The sequence below is a fragment of the Balearica regulorum genome, chromosome 1, assembly GCF_011004875.1.
Source record: "Balearica regulorum gibbericeps isolate bBalReg1 chromosome 1, bBalReg1.pri, whole genome shotgun sequence".
NCBI classification, from domain to species: Eukaryota; Metazoa; Chordata; class Aves; order Gruiformes; family Gruidae; genus Balearica; species Balearica regulorum.
The window spans coordinates 142,247,848-142,266,350 of NC_046184.1; the positions used below are offsets into that span (position 1 = coordinate 142,247,848).

Genomic DNA, 18,503 nt, shown 5'->3' on the forward strand with positions numbered 1-18,503 from the left:
TGTTTTGACGAGGGCAGCAAATACTTTGCTACCATGAATGGCCGATCAGTACACTGGTGGTGTTGCTGGGTGACCCAGTCTGATGTGGGGCACAGGCTGGCCCCAAATGCATTTCTGTTGAGTTACCTAGAAAATACGATACTGTGTGCGCACTGAAATTCATGTTTTTATGCTAACTACAAGAAAACTGATGCAAGAACATAAACTGGACTGATAAAACCTGGTGATACTGGATCTTCAAGAGGCTTGATGTTCAAATAGGTCAGCTTCTCTTCCACTTCCTCTCCATTTGAACCAGTAGAATGGTTTCTAAATGCCTGGATTATTGTATCGCACGGCTTAACTATTTTTAAGCTAGTAATAGAAGCTCTAAAGCTCAATTTATGTATCATCATTCCCCTTGTCAGGGCCAATTGCTTAATCTCAGAAGAGTTAAGGACATTTAGGTTTAAGAGGTGACTTTGTCAGTCAGTGAAAACAAGAATTATACCATGACACGAGCAATTCCACAAGTCCACTGTTTATTTTTTTCCAGTATAACAAAAGCAAGCACAAAAGTGCTAATCTTCATATCAGTGATGAATTTGCCTGAGGGGAACAGGAAAGTTAGCAGGGCTGCGTACTAGTCCCAGGCAAGTCCAAACAGCTCAAAAACGTTTGCTAGCTGTACTTCAAAACAGTTGTTCTTGTAAGTAAAGTCTTCCCAAAATGCTTTATCTCGCCTGTCTGTTGACACTACTTCATTGGGATATTGAAAATTCCTAAATTGTTTGAAGATGTTGCGCCCCTTGTCTAGTTCCTCTGAAGCCAGCTATTGCTCTGTCTAGCTAACTAAAAACAACGTAAAGGCGGCACAGGAAGGGCAAACTGATGGAGTGGACCTAGCATTGGAGTTAGGATGTCTTGAATACTTATCCCCCTTCTGTTCTTGGGACATTGCAGGATCTTCTAAATCTCAGCTCCCTCTGTCAAAGACATGCAAGTGATTGCCCGAGATATCAAGTAAACAATATTACATATTAAAAACAAACGTAAGGCCTTACACATGACCATAAACTGCAGTTTTATCTCTTTGAGAAATCATTGAATCATCTTTTTTTCAATTTAAAGGGAAAACAAAGTTCTGCCTAGTATTCATCTGACAAGGTGGATGACTTGCTTAATTTTTTTTTACTTGTTCTTTCAAGAAAAAAAAAATATTTAAGAGATAGCAAATGGGTGCAGAAATGGAGCCAGCATATCTCTCTATCCTCTACACCATATACTTTTAACCCATCAGGCCTCTTTTAGATGAGACAAGCTAAAAGAGAAGAGGACAGTCACAACTCACCACAGTTACAGCCCCATCCTTCCTGTGGACAGAAGTAAGACTCTGCTGTCTTTGGAGTGGGTGACCTGCTGTGTGAGTCTATTGCAGATGAAAGAACCAAATTATACACTAGAACTACCGGGGGAAGCCACTAACATCCTACAGTATTCATCTTTTGTCATAAAAATGGAAGTATTTTAATTAAAATATTGAAGCATCTGGTAATATAGGACACTAATTTAAATGTAAGGCAAATACACGAGTGAATCAGTGATACAATTTCTCGGCAATGGAAGAATGCAATTACTACACGCTACCTAAAACTTCGATGTTTTTTCACAAGCAGATGGAGGAACATGCATTTTATTATTTTATCCTTGTGGTTTTTAAGTACTCTAAATGCAGGGGTTTGAAAAAACCTGCATTTTTTCTCCATTCAAATCCTTTTCCTGTTCATAATCATCTCTTCACTTTCCCTCATATTGCTTTTATATCTGCGTAACAGAAAAGAGCAAAAAGAAAATAATCTTTTCAGTGTATGAAAAGGTTAAGGTTTGTTTCATAATCTTGTCAAGTGAAAAATACACAGAGAATAGTACAGTTTAGATAGTGGCCTAAAAGAATTAGTGAGAAAAATACCAAAATGCACAAGTGGGAGTGTCATTCAGCCCAAGGCACACTGAAAGCTGAGCGCATTAAAAAGTTTTCCTTTGCATTCAAAATTTGGCAGAGGTATTGAAACGAGCATGAATAGGAGCTACAGTAAAAAGCTGCCAAATTTTATGCTTAAGAATCGCCTGCTTTCATTTCCACAGCCTGATGAATTCATTTGGGTAAGTTTAGATAAGTATTTGGAATGGACATCACATTTGAAAACCACCAAAACATTTTTCAAGCAGTCCTTTTCACTGATAGCTAGGATGAACTAAACTGCCACCTCAGCTCCCTTGTAGAAGCTAAAGGGACATGATGCTCTACAAGAAGATTCTGCTTTGCTTTTTACCTCCTAGTACTGAAGGTAACTCCTGCTCCTCAAAGGAGGCGGACTGGAGAAAAAAACCCAGAACTGAAGAGGGTGTGCTGCAGGAACAGGGCAGAGCTCTTCCTTGCTGTCCATTTAAACTCAGCTTAATGGTGAAGGTACCTCACTAGGAGTGAATTTGTAGTTTGGGCTTGGAAAGGACAGTAATTTTTCATTCCACTGCACAGTCTGATCAAAAACGGTATGGAAACTAGAACATTAATTCCCAAATTGGGTTCCGAAAGTCACTGACAGCCCATGAAGCCACGATGGGCAGCAGCTGACCCGCAGGAGATGACTGTAAAAATACTTCAGCAGGGTGGTGAATAATTTTTAACTGATCATGTTTCTGGTCCCAGCATATGTGAGAACTAAAGAATGAGGGTATTTAGTTACGCAAAGCAGGAGCAGTTGAGCTAGGAGGGCACGAGATCAAAGTCTCAATGGGCAGTGAGGCAAACAGCAACGCAGTAATTCATACCCCAATAACTGAACAATAAGCGAACTGCTACATTTTATCCACAGATACGTAACAGAAACCCATAAATGGGCAGTTTCTTGCTCTCTACAGAAGAACAGCCTGAAATTTCAAGCCTTCTCTTTAACTTTTTCCTCCTAGGTGGCAGTGGCCAGTCTTTCTTCTTAACCCAAACCCCGTTGAGTTTGCCCATGCTAAGCTGCGCATATTTTCAGTAGGTTCTGTGTTACCAAATCCATGTGTTCTTCTTCAAAGTCCTTCACTGCACTTTGCACCGGTAAGCACCCTGTGAAAGCAGTTCACAGCTTTGTTGCTACTGGCCAACTTCCTTCTAAAATGATTTAAATGTTTGTAAGAAGTAACCCTGAATTGCTGATGGAGCAGGAAGACAAACTCCCTTTGAAGACTGCTTCCCTGGTAGAGCACCAAATTTTTTGTATTTCTAGAGCTGCTAAGAAGGTAAATACATAAACATTTTCTTTTTTTTTTAATTTATTTTTAGAAAAATCACAATATTGATAGGATGTTTTAATAAGTAATGTTTAGGTTTGCAAAAGCTGAAGAAGGATTCGAGAGTCTGGTTAGCTAAAAGCTAGTTTGAGCTTCCCCTGCCATTCTATCCCTAACAAACACTGGCTTATTTCTGTTTTCTCTACAATTGGCGTTGACATGAGATACCTGTTTATTCATGCAGGTAAGCAGTACATTTCATTTCTTTGTATTTACATAGATCAAATGTTTATATAAAAATCAGTTTTCCACCCTCCAACACACTTAAAGATTTTAGCACTTTTATACTAAAAGCAGAAGTGGGGCAAAGAGAAGTTTACAAATTAATTCCATAACAAAATAGTAAAATCTATGTAAAGCTTTGTTGCAAGCTAAGAAACATGTACATGAAATTCTTAAATGAATTATCCTTGGCATACATTCATATTTGAATGCACAGATATATTTACATGTTTAATATCCAAATTCATAAAATGTCATCTTTCTGTAGAACTTTGCCAGGTGGCTGCAGCACATTAGTAAGACACATACTGTAAAACTGCAAGAAGATTGGAACCAATTAGAATGAAAGCCAACAGAACTGGTCAGACTATTCCTTCCAGACAGAACTGGTTATTATTCCAGACTTAGTCCTTTGACTGTTATGAGTTGCACAGTTTTCCGTGTTTCCACAGATCCTTGAAACCTTCCTGTGGCTTTCAAGAGCCACAGCAAAGCTCACCAGTGCTTTCAGTTGAGAATGCAATCACAGGTCCTCATCCCGATGGCAATCCTTCACAAGTCCAAAAGCATTCTTCACATGTATGCTATTTATACTGTTCAATGGATGCTTGTGGAGTGAGGCTAGGTTGTACTGGTCAGACTTGCCATTACGTATTTTCGAATTGTAGTACTGTTTCTGTCTTTTAAGTGCGTAAGATAAGCCTTCTGAATTCAAACTATCACATTATTTTCTGTTACGTTTTTGGTTCTGGAAGTCTGAAGATGTTAATCCCCACTCCACAATACTTCATCCACAACTGTTCAGACAACTGCCAAACATCAATCTCACCAGATGTACAAAATCTAATTATGGTTCTGATTTGCAAATGAGGCTTTTCCACATCTGACCAGCTCAGTACTTGCTAAGCAGGAAGGGCCAGAAAGGATGAAGGGTCTCTGTGCACTAGTTTGGGTGTTCTGAATCTGTACCAGACAGATGCAACCAAAAAAAAAAAAAAAAAAGCAAAAACAACACTGAATTTTTGTCTCTTGGATGCTCAAGAATAAGTATCCCTTCCCTGGTGGCTGACCCAGGCAGCTATGCAGATTGTATCAGCAGTACCCACACCCGGATCCATTATCCACACACAGTGAGCCATTTGCTTTCAGATGCCCACACCACACATGAAGTTGTTTGGTTGGTACGCTCACTGTGTACAGGATATTAAAAAAATGTTTGCACTGCCTGAAAGCAATGGTGTAACAAAACACTAATTGCTTATTGTTTTTGGAGAGGTAAGGAAAAAGTTAAACCATACTGAATGCACTTGAGACACACCCATTTGTCACAGGAGTACAGGAGAGAATGTAAAGGCACAACATACTCCTACACTCCTGTCATTAAGGCCATACATCGGTGTGCAACAATGCTTCACAGGGCTAACCATACAGAAGTACTCAGGTCTAAGTCACACTCCTAGAGGTGTTTCACACAAGAACTGTTTTCTCATGCAACTTCAGACTCTGCTTTTTTATTATGCTTTTTTTTTTTGTTTCCTTTTTTTTTTTTTTTTTTTTTTCAGGCAGAATGCAGGCTCTCTATCCAGTTTCAATGGTCTGTTCTTCTTCATGGTTTTTTTTTAAATTTAGTTCTCCAGAAGTGTGCGCTGAACTAAAAAGTGAAAAACAACTCAAGATTAGTACAGTAAGTTAGTATACATGTTATGTATTATTATGTAACAGTACATACAGACAACAGACTTTTTCAGTATGCATTTGAAACTGTGGGATAAATTCAGGTAAGCAGAGGCTTGATTCTGTGTAGCCAATACCCTGCATACCAAAGGATATCACATCCCAGATTTCTCCCTCAAATAACCACATCCTACTAGATCCATGTAGCTCTATACACTTGCAGTACAACACCGCATGCAGCTGCAGACTTGCAGCTTTGCGGATGCAAAAATGAAATGGAGTACAGTCTGTGCAGCTGATGGAAAAAGCAGGTCATTGAAAGAAAGTGCTAGGCTAGGTTATCTACATTTTCAGGAAGTCAAAGATAAGTCTCCATAAAACTTCCAGAATGCAAACCTGTTCTGCCTTGCCATCTGACCTGGCTGAACGCAAGACTGCTTCTAACTAGAAGCCACGTAGATACATCAACACTGTATTACTAAAAGCAGAGCTAATGTCTGCTGACTCCCAGAACTTAGATCACGAGCAGCACCATGCTGACCATGGTTGCCCTGTTTGTTGGCTCAAAACATGCTCATGCCTGCAAAATATAACAGAGGTATGAAATTGGGGATTTAACATGACATCAATATGTAGGCAGGAGTAATTATTTATGATAACATCCCAGGTTTGACTTTATCAGTAAAATAAAGTATGCATCATCTGATGCATTTCACACTTGAGTACTGATGAATCTTGGCCAAAAATTTAGCCTATCCTGATTTTAACTCATATGTTAACTGTCTTTGGTAGAGGTCTTTGAACAATACTGCGTGCTTCACTAATGCAAGGCAGATATCCTCAATTCAGGTTATCTCCAGTCCTGACTTCAACAGCCAGTCACAAGAAAATGTTTTCTCCTTGAGAGTTTTATATATTTAACGGCTTAAAGGAAAAATGTTTATAAATAGGATCATGAGCCAGATGGAAGTTTTTAGCAAACTGATGAAATACCGGAAAGAAAAAAGGTGGTGTTTTTTTTGTTTGTTTGTTTTTCTTAAATTATAAAAAAACAGAACTAGTTCTGCAGGGTTAGATTGAGCTCACAGAAGAGTATATTGCAAAGTTATATTGCTTTGAGATTTTAATATTCAGTTTCAGCTGGGTGTTTCAAAGACACCCAACAAATTTCAGCATGAGAGTGCACTGCTTCTTCCTTTGTTGACCAGGCACAAGGGCTAGAAAGCCAAGTTTTCACCTATACTGTTTCCTCCAGATCTGTCTATGGTTTTCCTGGAAATAATCACCTGTTCCATTGGCCAAGTAGCCAAGACAACCATACCTGGAAGGGTGAGGTTGTTAGGGTTTTTGTTGCTTTAAAAGAGATCCTTCTGCAGCTGTCACCATTGCAGAAAGATTTGTTATTTGATGATTCTTTCATACAAGAATCATTCTCTATTCACAACAGAGAATGTTTTAGTTACAACAACATGCTCGTAAGTTCAGTTCTCCTTGCCTACAATGTAGTTTCATCTCTGCCCAAACACTATTAACAATTTTTAATATGCATTCTTGCAGAGGTCTATATGGGTTTACAATAAAAAAAGGTATCAGATTCCAATCAGACACAATATAGACTAATAAAATGTCTGTCAGCTAATTGAAGTTTTGTATCACACTAAAGGAGCAGGCCTGTGTTTTCATAATTGTCTGTAGTAATACTTTTGCAGAGAAAATTCAATTCTTTACTTTCTTTAAGCTCCTGTATTTCAAGGACTCCTCAAGGCAATAAACCAATCTGTTCAAAGCATAAAAAACTAGAGAATAGTGGCCATATCGGAATTGAAATCTTGATTCAGTTCTAAGTTAGTTGCCAATGTTACAAACATTTTTTTTTTTTTTTGAAACAAAACAGAACAGTGCAAGTAATTTTCTCCACTATGTTAGATGTCAATAAAGTGCATTTAATAGGATCCCCACCAAAAAGTTGATCTTCCATCTAGATTCTTCTCTTACCAGGTGGCTCAGATTGCGCTCCCCGATGGCTATCCATATTCACATTCTCTTCATCTGTTGGGAAACAAAGACGTTTAGCATTGAATTTCTCTTATCTTCAAAGTTGTTGATTAATACAGATAATTCGAGAGAAGAAACAGCACTGAAGAATCTGGGCTACTGATAGTAGTACAGTGGTGTCTGGCTGGATTGCTGCCCTATCATCTCCCTTCACCAACCAGTCAGAAAGACTAGAAAGGACAAAACCAAAGTTTCTGCCCCACCTATCACCCACAGTACTCCCCAATTTCTCTGATCCAAGTTAAATCTTATTTAGGTGGAAAGGAAATGGATAGCAAGCAATAGACGACTGCAGAAGAAAGAATAATTTTGGGATGAACATCCAAGTAGTCGTCAGAAACCTAATATGTAGGCAAGCACCTTGTGAAGACGCAAAGGCAAGATGTACAAAATTGGAATGACAAGGTATTTTCCAGCATGAAAATAGTCTCCAATCCCCACATTCCACTCATTTTTCCTTAAAGAAATGTTTTCTTGCAGTCTGTCCTGCTTACCCTTTAGCAGGAAGTGCTTTTATTTTAAGAAATGCAAAGCCTTAAGTCTGTCTGCTTCTGAAAATCTAAATTTTGGGCGAGGCATTGTTCAGACACCGTGTCTTAAATGACTAGTAAGAGAGGTTACTCCTTGTGAACACAAATTCACTCTGCTATTAAAACTATGTTATGCATAAGATCAATTTGTAGCCCCCATATAAATACAAAACTGCAGCTTTTTAGACAGTAGAAAACAATCTAATTTAGAATTCTTACCGCTTTGTTTGAAACAGAGTTTCTTCTTCTGGTAAGCAATGAAACTAGAAACTGCTCCGATTACAGTAGCAACCACAGCACTTACAATTCCAGCTATTGCTCCCTGATTAGCTGAAAAAAGAGGTTTGTATACATTTTTCAGAATCGAAAGCAATGTCAAACTTTTATTGTCTCAAAGTAAACCCTGTGAATACTTCCAAAAAACAATAAACTGAAATTATTACATGAAACTGTAATAATCAACTCTTTCTGTCTTTGTAAATAATGAAAAGCAAACCCTCTAATTTTATAACCTTCGATTTCTTAGCAATGCCTATTGTTAAACAAATTAAGCATGCCTGTTATAAGTTCCACTAATTAAAATAGCTACCCTTTCATAGCTAAATCTAAGTTGTATGCATGCAATCACTGCACCAGCTTCTCTGAGACCTTAACACTTTCGAATTATTCGCAACATAGACATTTTAAAGAATTATGAAAGCAGAGCTTGAAAGTAAGAATTCTAGATCCCACAAAAGTTTTTAAGCTGAAACCCACTACCAGCAGCAAGCATTCTAGGAGAATATTAGCAACGCAGAAAAACCCAGAAAACAAGCTTCAGACAGGCAGACACCATCATACACATAAATTTATGCATTTACCCTCAGATTCATCAGCATTATTTGGACTTGGACCCTTTCGTTCTGTAAAAATGAGCAAAAGGTTTAGGTTTTACATGTCTAAAGAACAGTCATATCATAACCGACAACTTTTTTGTCAATTAATCATGCAAAATTACAAGCCATCTATTATATCCATACAGTACTAAGCTCTCTGGCACTCAAACTTTCTATTTTCAAAGCACAGATCATAGTGATGCCAACTTCAGCCTTGGGTGCTCCACACTTCTACAAAGTGAGCACAGCACACCTGTGAAATCTGGTTTAATCAACTTGCCCACTACCACAGAATACTCAGTGGAGAGAACAGCACATAATTTCAGAGTGATGTTCAACTGTATTTCCATGGAACCAACTATCTTTTCCTAAAATCCCAGCCTCATTTACTAAATATTTTTGCAATTCTCTTAGCAAACAAGACAGAAGTTCTGTAAATGCTATCCTTATTTGGCACTATGTGACTTGCACCACTGAAGCAGGAACCTGTGCAGATGAAAACACCAGACAAGTCTCAACAGATGCTTCTTGCCCCTGCCAATTTTCAAGTTACTGCCCCAAAGGAACCTTGGAAGGTGAAAGCTTTGCAAAAAATTAGCATCACTAATCTCTGTCTGGGACAACTCTCTGAACAAGTCAGTAACCAGCAGCACGTCTCAACATCACATCAGGATACCTAACCTAACTCTGACCTAGAAACAGTGAAGTTGCAGTAATGCACACAGGGATGACTAACCCCATCCTAATGACAGCCATTACTGCAGCTTGGTCCCAATGACCACCTCTGTACTGAGCTGTGCCGTAACAATCAATCAGCCACGGCAGATTACTCAAAACAAGTTTGTTCTTTGTACTGCTCAGAGTAGATATAACCTACATCACTCAGAAGTCTAAGGATCAATTCCTCCTGTGGGACAGATGAAATCTTTGAAAGAACAAGGTAGACCCTCTTCTGACCCACCCCTGGGCTTCCTAATGACAAGAACTAAAAGAAACTGAGAGTATGTCACAGATCTGAAAATAACACCTGAATGCCTTTAAGAACTATATTCATGGTGAATTTTGAAATAAGTTCCACATCCGCATCGCAGTTTTAAAACTCATCTTTCTTAGAATAACAGTGTCAATCATCGAAGGTTCCTAGACCAGTTTTACCTCTTAATTATGTGGGGGTTTTTTGGCAGAGAACACATTGCTTTTGAACTTGAAGGTCTGCTCTTATGTTTCTTATACCAGAACCAAAGGTGTTACAAGTTAGACCACGTTAACCAGCTTGTGAGCAAGCTTTTATCAAAAGCTTAGGTAGCCATAGGATAAATATGAAGCACAACCTATATCTTACCATTGCCACCACTACTATCGCCACCTCCTCCTTTTGGTAAACTGCCATCGAAAAGATCTGAATCATCAAGGTTGCCTATAAAAAATTAAAAATATTATCTTACATGTTTTAAGTTCAGTGAAAAGACACTTCAAGGCACATAATGACATGGAAGTTTTCTCTAGATCGTTCAGCCAAGTTTGTGGTGGTTTCAGGCTCAGCATCAGTGGCAACATGCTCGTGTTTCAAAAGCCCTCCCAATCTCAAGTCCGTTCAGCTCAGCACTGTACAGTTTGATAGCAGCACTGCTGCCTCTGGACTTCCTGAATCACTGAGAGACACCAGTGTCCAAGAGCAGGTAGTACTGCACAAGTCATAGGCTAAGCAAGCAAGAAGCTCTGTAAGCTACTTCAGTGGAACAGCCCAAGTCTCACTGTCCTGTTAAAGCAGAGAAAGGACATGGACAGGAAAGGACTTTCTTTTCAAGGCTGCAGCTGTGAATGTTTCTTCAGTTGGCTTTCTAAGTCACAACCAATCTTTTGAACCTGTATAACACAGTAGCTAGAGGAAAAAAGAAAAAAAAAAGAAGAAAAAAGAAAAAAAAAAAAGAAGAAAAACAAGAAAAAGTTCAACATGCCAGAGTCTAGTTGCTACAGTATTTGCCTGACAATGGGAAGATCCAAATGTTATTCCCTTGTCTGATTTACTGCAGGACATTGAGCCAATCCCTCTCCATTTCCACTGGACCCTACTTCATGGGGCCTGAGTTCTCCTCCTTCCCTCTGCTGCCAAACAAATCTTTGGTTTATGCAAAGCAAATCTGTTTCAAGCAGCAAAACTAAAAGCATTGCTTCAGAGGATGTTTTAGATGGGTGGCAAAAGCACTGTACTGAGGCATACAAGACCTGAATTCAAATATCTGCTGCAAATCAGGTAGGAGAAGAAACAAGATCCAGGGCTTGCATTTCAGGTAAAGACTCTTTACCACCATATTCCTGGATAATGGCATCATCACAGCCACATCCATCTGAATCTGTTCTGTTCTGAGTTAGGCAAAGACAGAGAAGACCTCTAAAGCACAACAGGCAGGGAAGGACATGTATTTTAAGCCTACCTTTCAAACAAGAAGAACTTAATTTCTTAACTGGGGCCTTTGAAAGAAAATCTAAAACCATAACCCTTTAACTTTGAGCTTTACCTTTAATTTAGGTGCTTCAAGAATATAGTTCACAGGTAGTTCCTAGTGACTTTTTAGCATGACTAGCAGGGGTTCAGTTTGTAAAGATGAAAGGACTCAATCCAATACACAGGTGCTCCACCATAGGCAGCCAAGAACAGAACTGCCCCAAGCACACGCATCCCATCCTTCCTCCTCCCCACACCATCCGGCTTTTAAGTGAAAGGAAAGCGACTCAACAGGTTTGTTATGGAATTTCAAGACTGCTGCAAAGCTTATTTGCAAGACAATTTTTCCTCAACCGTCAGTGTTTATCCAGTGCAACATCTGACATACAAAGCAGCCAATTAACAAGGTATAATTATTGTAAGTTTGAGATAGTAAAACCATGTCATGATTCATGAGTTTGTGCTAGAAGCCTTACCAGTGTCTTTAGGACGTGCAGGTGGACCTTGCTTGGGGTTATCTGCACACAAAAGAGAGAATTAAGAAAAAAAAAAAAAAAAGAAAGAAAAGGTTAAGAGATCAAAAGCAGATTACAACACAGTAACTTTAAAAGGGACTAGGAAAGATTAACAAATGCTCTTTTACCGTTCAGAAATTCTTAGGTCAGTCTTACCAGTGTCTCTGGGATTTGCAGGCGGAGCTGGCTTGGGGTCATCTGTAGACAAATAACAATAAAGTGACCAAAGGTACTAGTGTGAAGAGACCAAAAGCAGAGCATACAGTGACCTTGAAAGACTATCTTCCCGTCTCATTTTCCTTTCCTTTCATTAGCTAATGCTGTATTTGTTTGGTTATTTTAGGTTAAACGCTGTACTTCAATGCAATGTTTCTGCTACATTAGCCTGTATGTCAGACCTTTGCTATAACTGAACGTCTACAGAAGAACTCACTAAGTATTAGGCAGCATTTTGGTTTGCAGATCTGATTTCAAATGCTGAACTTCTTTAAATTTTTCTAGCAGGTACAGATTATTTTGCTATTTCCTCTTTTAAATCTACCAGATTTTAACCAATAATAATGGTCGGTACCTCACTTTCAAAAAAAACAAAAACAAAAAACCAAACAAACCAGCACAACCAAAACACCAAACCAAAACAACCAAAAAAACCAAGATACACATGATAGAGCTAGAAATATGGTCCCCACAATGACACTTCATTTAGCTTGCCACAAAATAGGAGAATAAGAGGTCTTAGTAATTATCTCTGTACTGTTTGGTCGCAGACTTTGTTGCCCACTTCAAATTAACACACCAACAGTGGTTTTCTAAAACTCTGTTTTCGCAGATGGCTGAATCAATCCAGTGGCCCATTTCTTCTGTATGCTGCTTCTCCTTGATGTTGCATGGTCTTGCCTCTTCCCAGCTCTAGCACGAGTTGGGTCAGATCTCCTTAGGCTATCTATATATTCAAAGTAAAGAGGCAGGCACCTCCAGAGCACAGTTCTTAGACCCCAACTTAGGCTTGCCATTCTATAAAGGATTCTCTCTCTTCACTTACCTGAACCATCTGATTCATTCAGCCAACTGTTTCTCAATTAGCCAGCTCTGATTTAAAAAACGTCAGCAGTTGGAAACAGACTGCTTTAAGAGACAAAACTTCAAAGGGCTAAATCAAACAGAGCAGCAAACAGTGCTACTGTCCTGCAACTGTATGTCCTGTGTTAGGAAAGCTGTCTATACTGCAATAGGTCTGGCGATGGCACTTGAAAAGCTGCTCTGCGTTATCTGCCTACCTGGATGCACCTTTTACTGGCCGAGTGAAAACAATACTGCAATTTCTACTGCTGCCCACACTGCAGAGCTGAAGAGCATTAGAAAGAGTACCTTCCCTCATACTATTTCAAAGAGCTTAATGTTTCCTTATGCTACTAAAATTACTTCCTGGAAAGGAAGAGATTACTTCAGATTTATAAACTACTTCCATAAATAATAGTTTATGGAATTAGTGCCATCTAGTGAAGACAGAGCAATGACACAAGTAGGATTTGCTAAGAAATGAGTGAAATGCATACAGTTTTTGTTATCCAGACCCTTAAAAATGAATGTAAATAAACATAACTAGACTGCAATTATTTTTATCTGCAGTCTGTTACCTTAATCAACTCAGTGCCCTTATTACATTTAGGTAATACAGGATGGATAGACAAGTACCACTGAGCAGTATCCAGGAAAACATGATACTTACCAGGATGAAGAGCATGTTCCAAATCGAAATCATCTACAAAGAAAGAAGGGAAGTTTTAACTGTAATGCAAAAACTGAACTAGTTTTAGGCTATTTTTATACAAAATGCACCTCACAATGTTTCACCAAGAGTATAAGGGCATACTCATTCAAGAGTGGCCCACGGAAAAGCACTACAGAGTTACCAGGCATTATCTGCCAAACTACATGCTGCTCTTGCTGATCATGGTACGTGTCAAGGGCCAGCTCAAGGTGAGCAAGCTCAAAACATGCAGATTGAAAGCCAACAGCAGGGATTCTCACAGGGTCTTTAAGCTTCTGAAATCACAAAGTAAATTTGTGAAAACACTAGCAGAAGACTCCAGAATGCAGAAAACCTTTTGCTATTAGGGAACTGCTTTCTTTTATAGAAATATCACAACTCTGTGTGCCACTAAATTGAAAAATTCAGGCTCTCAAATTAGTACGTAAAACTACACTTGACTTCACAGTAAAAGCCATTACAAGCCAAGTAGATCTCACCTAAATTTGGTGGTGGTGGCTTCTGAGATGGAAGAGGAAGAGGCTTCTTTGTCGCTTCTGTCAGGGATGGTTAGGAAAAAAAAAAGTTTAATACACTGTTCAGAAGATACAGGAAGGACAAATGTAAGCACAAGATCAAGTCTACATAGCAAGATACTTTCCCTTTAAGAGGAATCCCTGAGTGTTCCCAAAGGAGTTTCAGTTCTATGTGGTCAACATTTTGACATTCCCATAGCAGAACTGTTCCACTGGGGCTTGAACAAACCATATGCGGGGAAGATGTCATGCTTGGTCATGCAGTGATACTCAGAAACAGACAAGTCAAAAGAGCAGCCGCTATTTTCCCGTCTACCTCCCAAAATTTGCAAGAGTGTAATAATTACCAAGTGCATCTTCTAAGTTGAAGTCATCCGAATTGCCTGTAGAAGATGAAAGCAACAGTAAGAACATTGTTTTTTCTTACTCAAAACCAACACTTATTACAGTCATAAACGTGTCTGATCTATCTTGATGTGTGTTTTCCGCTTTCTGCGTTGGACTAGAATAATATTTTCAGTCAGGGCTGAAGACAGACATTCTTCTCTATTTCTCCAGACCACATTCCACGCATCTCTTTGGAAAAAAAAGAACAGCACTAAAAATTGTCTCTATGAAAAGGATCCGGAGGGCCAGAACATATATTCCTAGAGTCCAATATAATGCATTTGATCCTTTATTCTTGACACTGCTATTGTGTGCTTTCTTAGTGTCATCCACAGCATATTCTTTCCCGGCCGCCTTTCCACTGAACCACAAAATGAGCAGGGGCACAGCTCCAATTCACAAGCATTTACAAGATACAAGTGTGAAGAAGAGCCTTGGAGCACAAAGGCTGGTATGAAAGTCATATAATCAGGTAATGGATTTACTACCTTGGCATTAAAAAATTAATTTTCAGGGGTTTCTAGGACTTATCTTTTCCCCTAACAAAGGTAAACAGTATGAAGGTAGTTAGGTTATTAGCACAGATGATCTTGAGCAGTCTCTTCAACTTCCTAAAAGACAGCTAAATGCAGCTGTCACCACTACGGGCTCTCCACTCCAGGTAGATTAAGTTTCATTTTCAGCCCTTAGGAAAAGAACATTCTCTCTTGGTGCATTAGATCAGTTGCTAGAGCTACTGCTGCTTACCCAGCCAACTGCAAACACACTAACTCAATATATTCATGATACAGACTGGTTTCACAGCATGAATAGTAGTGTCATCTCAGCAGCAGAGACTTGTAAGATAAATGGACAGCTAAAACAACTGCTTGGGATATTTCTGATAGCTCATCACTCCTACTTTCACCGAAGCATGGAAAGAGAAAAAGGCATGAAAGTAGATACCAGCTATTCAAGAAAAAGACATCCAAATACACTGCTCCAGCCCCAAAGAAGCTGGAAGACTTTTTTCTACCTACTGAGTATCAAGCCAGCCAGAGCAGAACTTAATTCTAGCCAGAGCTACCTTAGTTCGGAAAATACACGCATAAAGCATTGACGTTTCTGGCTTTTCCTCTAAGAATCAGAAGAGGAATCAGAACTGGCTACTGTAAAGTCTGAAGAGAGGAATAAAAAACAAACATCAAAAATCAAACCACAAGCAGAATGTTCCTTCTGCTTACACGACAGGGCAAGTTAAGACAAGGACAGCTCACGAGTCTAGTACTGGGAATGATGGATGCTCATATACTTGGTGACATCTTTCATCTCAACTGAGGTCAAAACTGAAATCTCTTTTCCTTCTCAGATAAATGCACTAATAATACCATTTTTTGACAAAGAAGAAATGAGACTAAGATACATTCTTATTTTTTTAATACGGAAGCAACGAATGGCAACTGGAATAAAAAAATCAAAGGCAAGCTTGCAGTTTCCTGAAAACATTCTACAAGCTAGTCTTCAGTCTGGTCAACCGAACTGTTGCAGCAGAAACTGAAATCTGAATTCCATCTAAGAAGCGATTCTCATATTGTAACACTTGAACTGAGTACCACCTTGCTCACAGCCGCGTAGGGAGGTAGCACTCCCTGGTCAGTGAAAGCCCCCTTCATGGAAACAGAGGCAATTCATGGCTTTATTTTGGTGCATGAGCAAAGTACATTTACAACCTCCTAGATAAAGTTATTAGGTATAGATCTTGGACAGAAAGCAAGAAGATATTTCATTTGGTGTCCTTCACTCCAGGTGGAGAGCATAAGCTCTTTTATATACTTAGCTCATGAAAAACTGTTTCACAGAATGCAAAAAATATTTGCAGCTTGTTTATCTGAAGCCTACATCACCTTGCAATATAATCTTAAAAACCTCAGTAAAATGAGCAGTTGCTAAGACACAAATCTCAGTTACCTCTGAAGTTACCCCTTTGTTTAGACTACGCCAACAAACCTCCATATTAACAGGTAAAAAAGGTCAAAACACTCAAGAGAAATTTAAACAAGTATTTGTACAGTTGTTCCTCAAACTTGGATTCTGGTTTGTTTGTTTTCTCAAGTACCTACATCTCTCAGGCTACAGTCCTCCAGGGAGGAATGCCTAAGACAGGACTCGATCAGGTATTTGCTAGTCTAACTCTAAGAAGGCAGGCAGAAGGATCTGTTGAAGATGCATGCTTCTCAAAATACTCTACTGGAGTAGCAACCGGAGAATGGACCACCACCTTCTGTTAACACCATCTGTCTTAAGGTTAAAGTTATATCACTAAGTTAATGAATGTTACATTGGTAGATATATTTCAAGAGCACTATTTCTGTTTAGAAGGAGTGGCAGAGGGATAAACAAGCTCAACAATACTCAATGTTATGCTTCTGTGCAGCTGAAGTTTTACCTGGAGCAGAAAAGAGGCTATTTGAAGAGTCTCCCACTGCCACCATGAAACTTAGTCCGAGAACTCTGAACGTTTCCAGCTACAACGGTTTCCCTCAAGAGAAGGAAACCAGTGTAAAAGAGTGTGCATTCAATGACATTGCTATTTTAAGGAACTGCTTTCACACATGATCTTCGTGGAGAAGTAATTTAGGATGAGACTGCTGACTGCCAATCTCACATAAGACATGCTTTGAGAGAGCAATAAACAAATTTGAGAGTTAAAAAAAGAAAAAAATCATTCTATATTGACTGGAATTATTCAATATTCTGCAACTACACTTCTGTTTTCCAAGCATGAGGCAAGATGATGTGCTCTTGACATCTCAATAATGGTAGCAGAAAATGTCAAAACCTAGCTTATGAAACTCATTACAACAATTTGCACTCTGAAGTGCTGGCAGTCTGCTTTCCCAGCAAACACTGGGTGTTTTGCCACTGTTCATTACAAACCTTCCTATGTCTTTAAAGCACTTCTTTTACAACTGTACTCGCTCAGCTTTTAGTATGGATGGGTCCAACTAAACTAGAAGTTCAATTACTTAGCCTGAAAGGAGACAGGCTCAGAACCAGGGATTCGGCTGGTTCCAGGGAAGAAACAATCAGACAAAAGAGATAAAGCTGCAGAACTACACTAAAGGTAGCAGCGTGATCCAAGAAGCAAAAGTCAGCATGAATATACTGCACTTCCTAAAGGTTGAAGAAGCACTCAGAGTAATCCAGTTTATTAGTATTTTCTTAGTTTAATCAAAGATAAGTGCAAATAAAGCAGATATTATGTTGTGTATAAAGCACAATACAGCAGGTATTTCTAGCTCCTAGGTGCATGACTAGATATAGGACCATTCCAGGAATGTCTACACTATTTTCCTTCCATGTCCATAGTTCAAATACCAGGATCTCAAGAGACAGTTCTTCAGCAGGCTGTCCCCAGTAACCTGCATTGTTTGTGTCAGATGGGGGAAAAACAGCAGGTAAAACAAGAGCAAACATAGGTTTTTGAAAAGCTGACGAGCTAGAGGGTATTCAAGAAAGTCAAGTAACTACACAAATAGGAGTCCTTTAGCAAAGACTCATCACCACTCTCAGGCACTTACTGCTATTAGATTAGTCATATTTACATTCCACTGCAGAAGCAGACACGAGCTTTGGAAAGTTTCTCCATTAGTCACGTGTATGGCAACACACCAAGAAAGGAGCCTTGTGATGAATCACCACAAACATAACTTTCTAACTTGAGCAACAGACTGCTTGCATTGTGTTTTTCTAAAAATGCTGTCACTCTCCTTCCTTCCCCAGCGTCCTGCAACCACAGGGTGTCACAGAGCCTGCATACTGCAGCTTGTCATCCAGTTGTAGGCCTATGGACCAGGTGACAGTGGTCAGCTTGTCCATGTCCCACTGCTGGATGTTATCTGCCACTCAGTGGCCAACCAACTTAGAATCGTAGAATATCTCAAGTTGGAAGGAACCCATAAAGATCATTGAGTCCAGCTCCCTGCTCCTTGCAGGACTACCTAAAACTAAACCATGTGACTAAGAGCATCATCCAGACACTCCTTGAACTCTGTCAGGCTTGGTGCCATGACCACTTCCCTGGGGAGCCTGTTCCAGCGACTGACGACCCTCTTGGTGAGGAACCTTTTCCTAATGTCCAACCTGAACTTCCCCTGATGCAGCTTCATTCCATCTCCTCGTGTCCTGTTGCTGGTCACCAGAGAGAGGAGATCAG

General features: G+C 39.4%; 1 protein-coding gene across 2 annotated transcripts in view; it reads right to left on the reverse strand.

Moving 5' to 3' along the window:
• Window positions 1-504: 504 nt before the first annotated feature.
• Window positions 505-18,503, reverse strand: part of CD99 (CD99 molecule (Xg blood group)) — a 35,391-nt gene continuing 17,392 nt past the window's right edge. Inside the window, exons 2-11 of one of the 2 annotated variants that reach the window (XM_075736666.1) lie at window positions 14,269-14,304; window positions 13,886-13,942; window positions 13,365-13,397; window positions 11,792-11,833; window positions 11,597-11,638; window positions 10,017-10,091; window positions 8,660-8,701; window positions 8,019-8,129; window positions 7,174-7,263; window positions 505-5,191 (exon numbers count right to left, since the gene is read on the reverse strand). In XM_075736666.1, the coding sequence (XP_075592781.1) occupies window positions 7,193-7,263; window positions 8,019-8,129; window positions 8,660-8,701; window positions 10,017-10,091; window positions 11,597-11,638; window positions 11,792-11,833; window positions 13,365-13,397; window positions 13,886-13,942; window positions 14,269-14,304 (509 nt within the window). In that variant the 3' untranslated portion in view covers window positions 505-5,191; window positions 7,174-7,192. The remainder of the gene's footprint in view (window positions 5,192-7,173; window positions 7,264-8,018; window positions 8,130-8,659; window positions 8,702-10,016; window positions 10,092-11,596; window positions 11,639-11,791; window positions 11,834-13,364; window positions 13,398-13,885; window positions 13,943-14,268; window positions 14,305-18,503) is intronic. The other variant, XM_075736674.1, reaches the window with a different exon arrangement.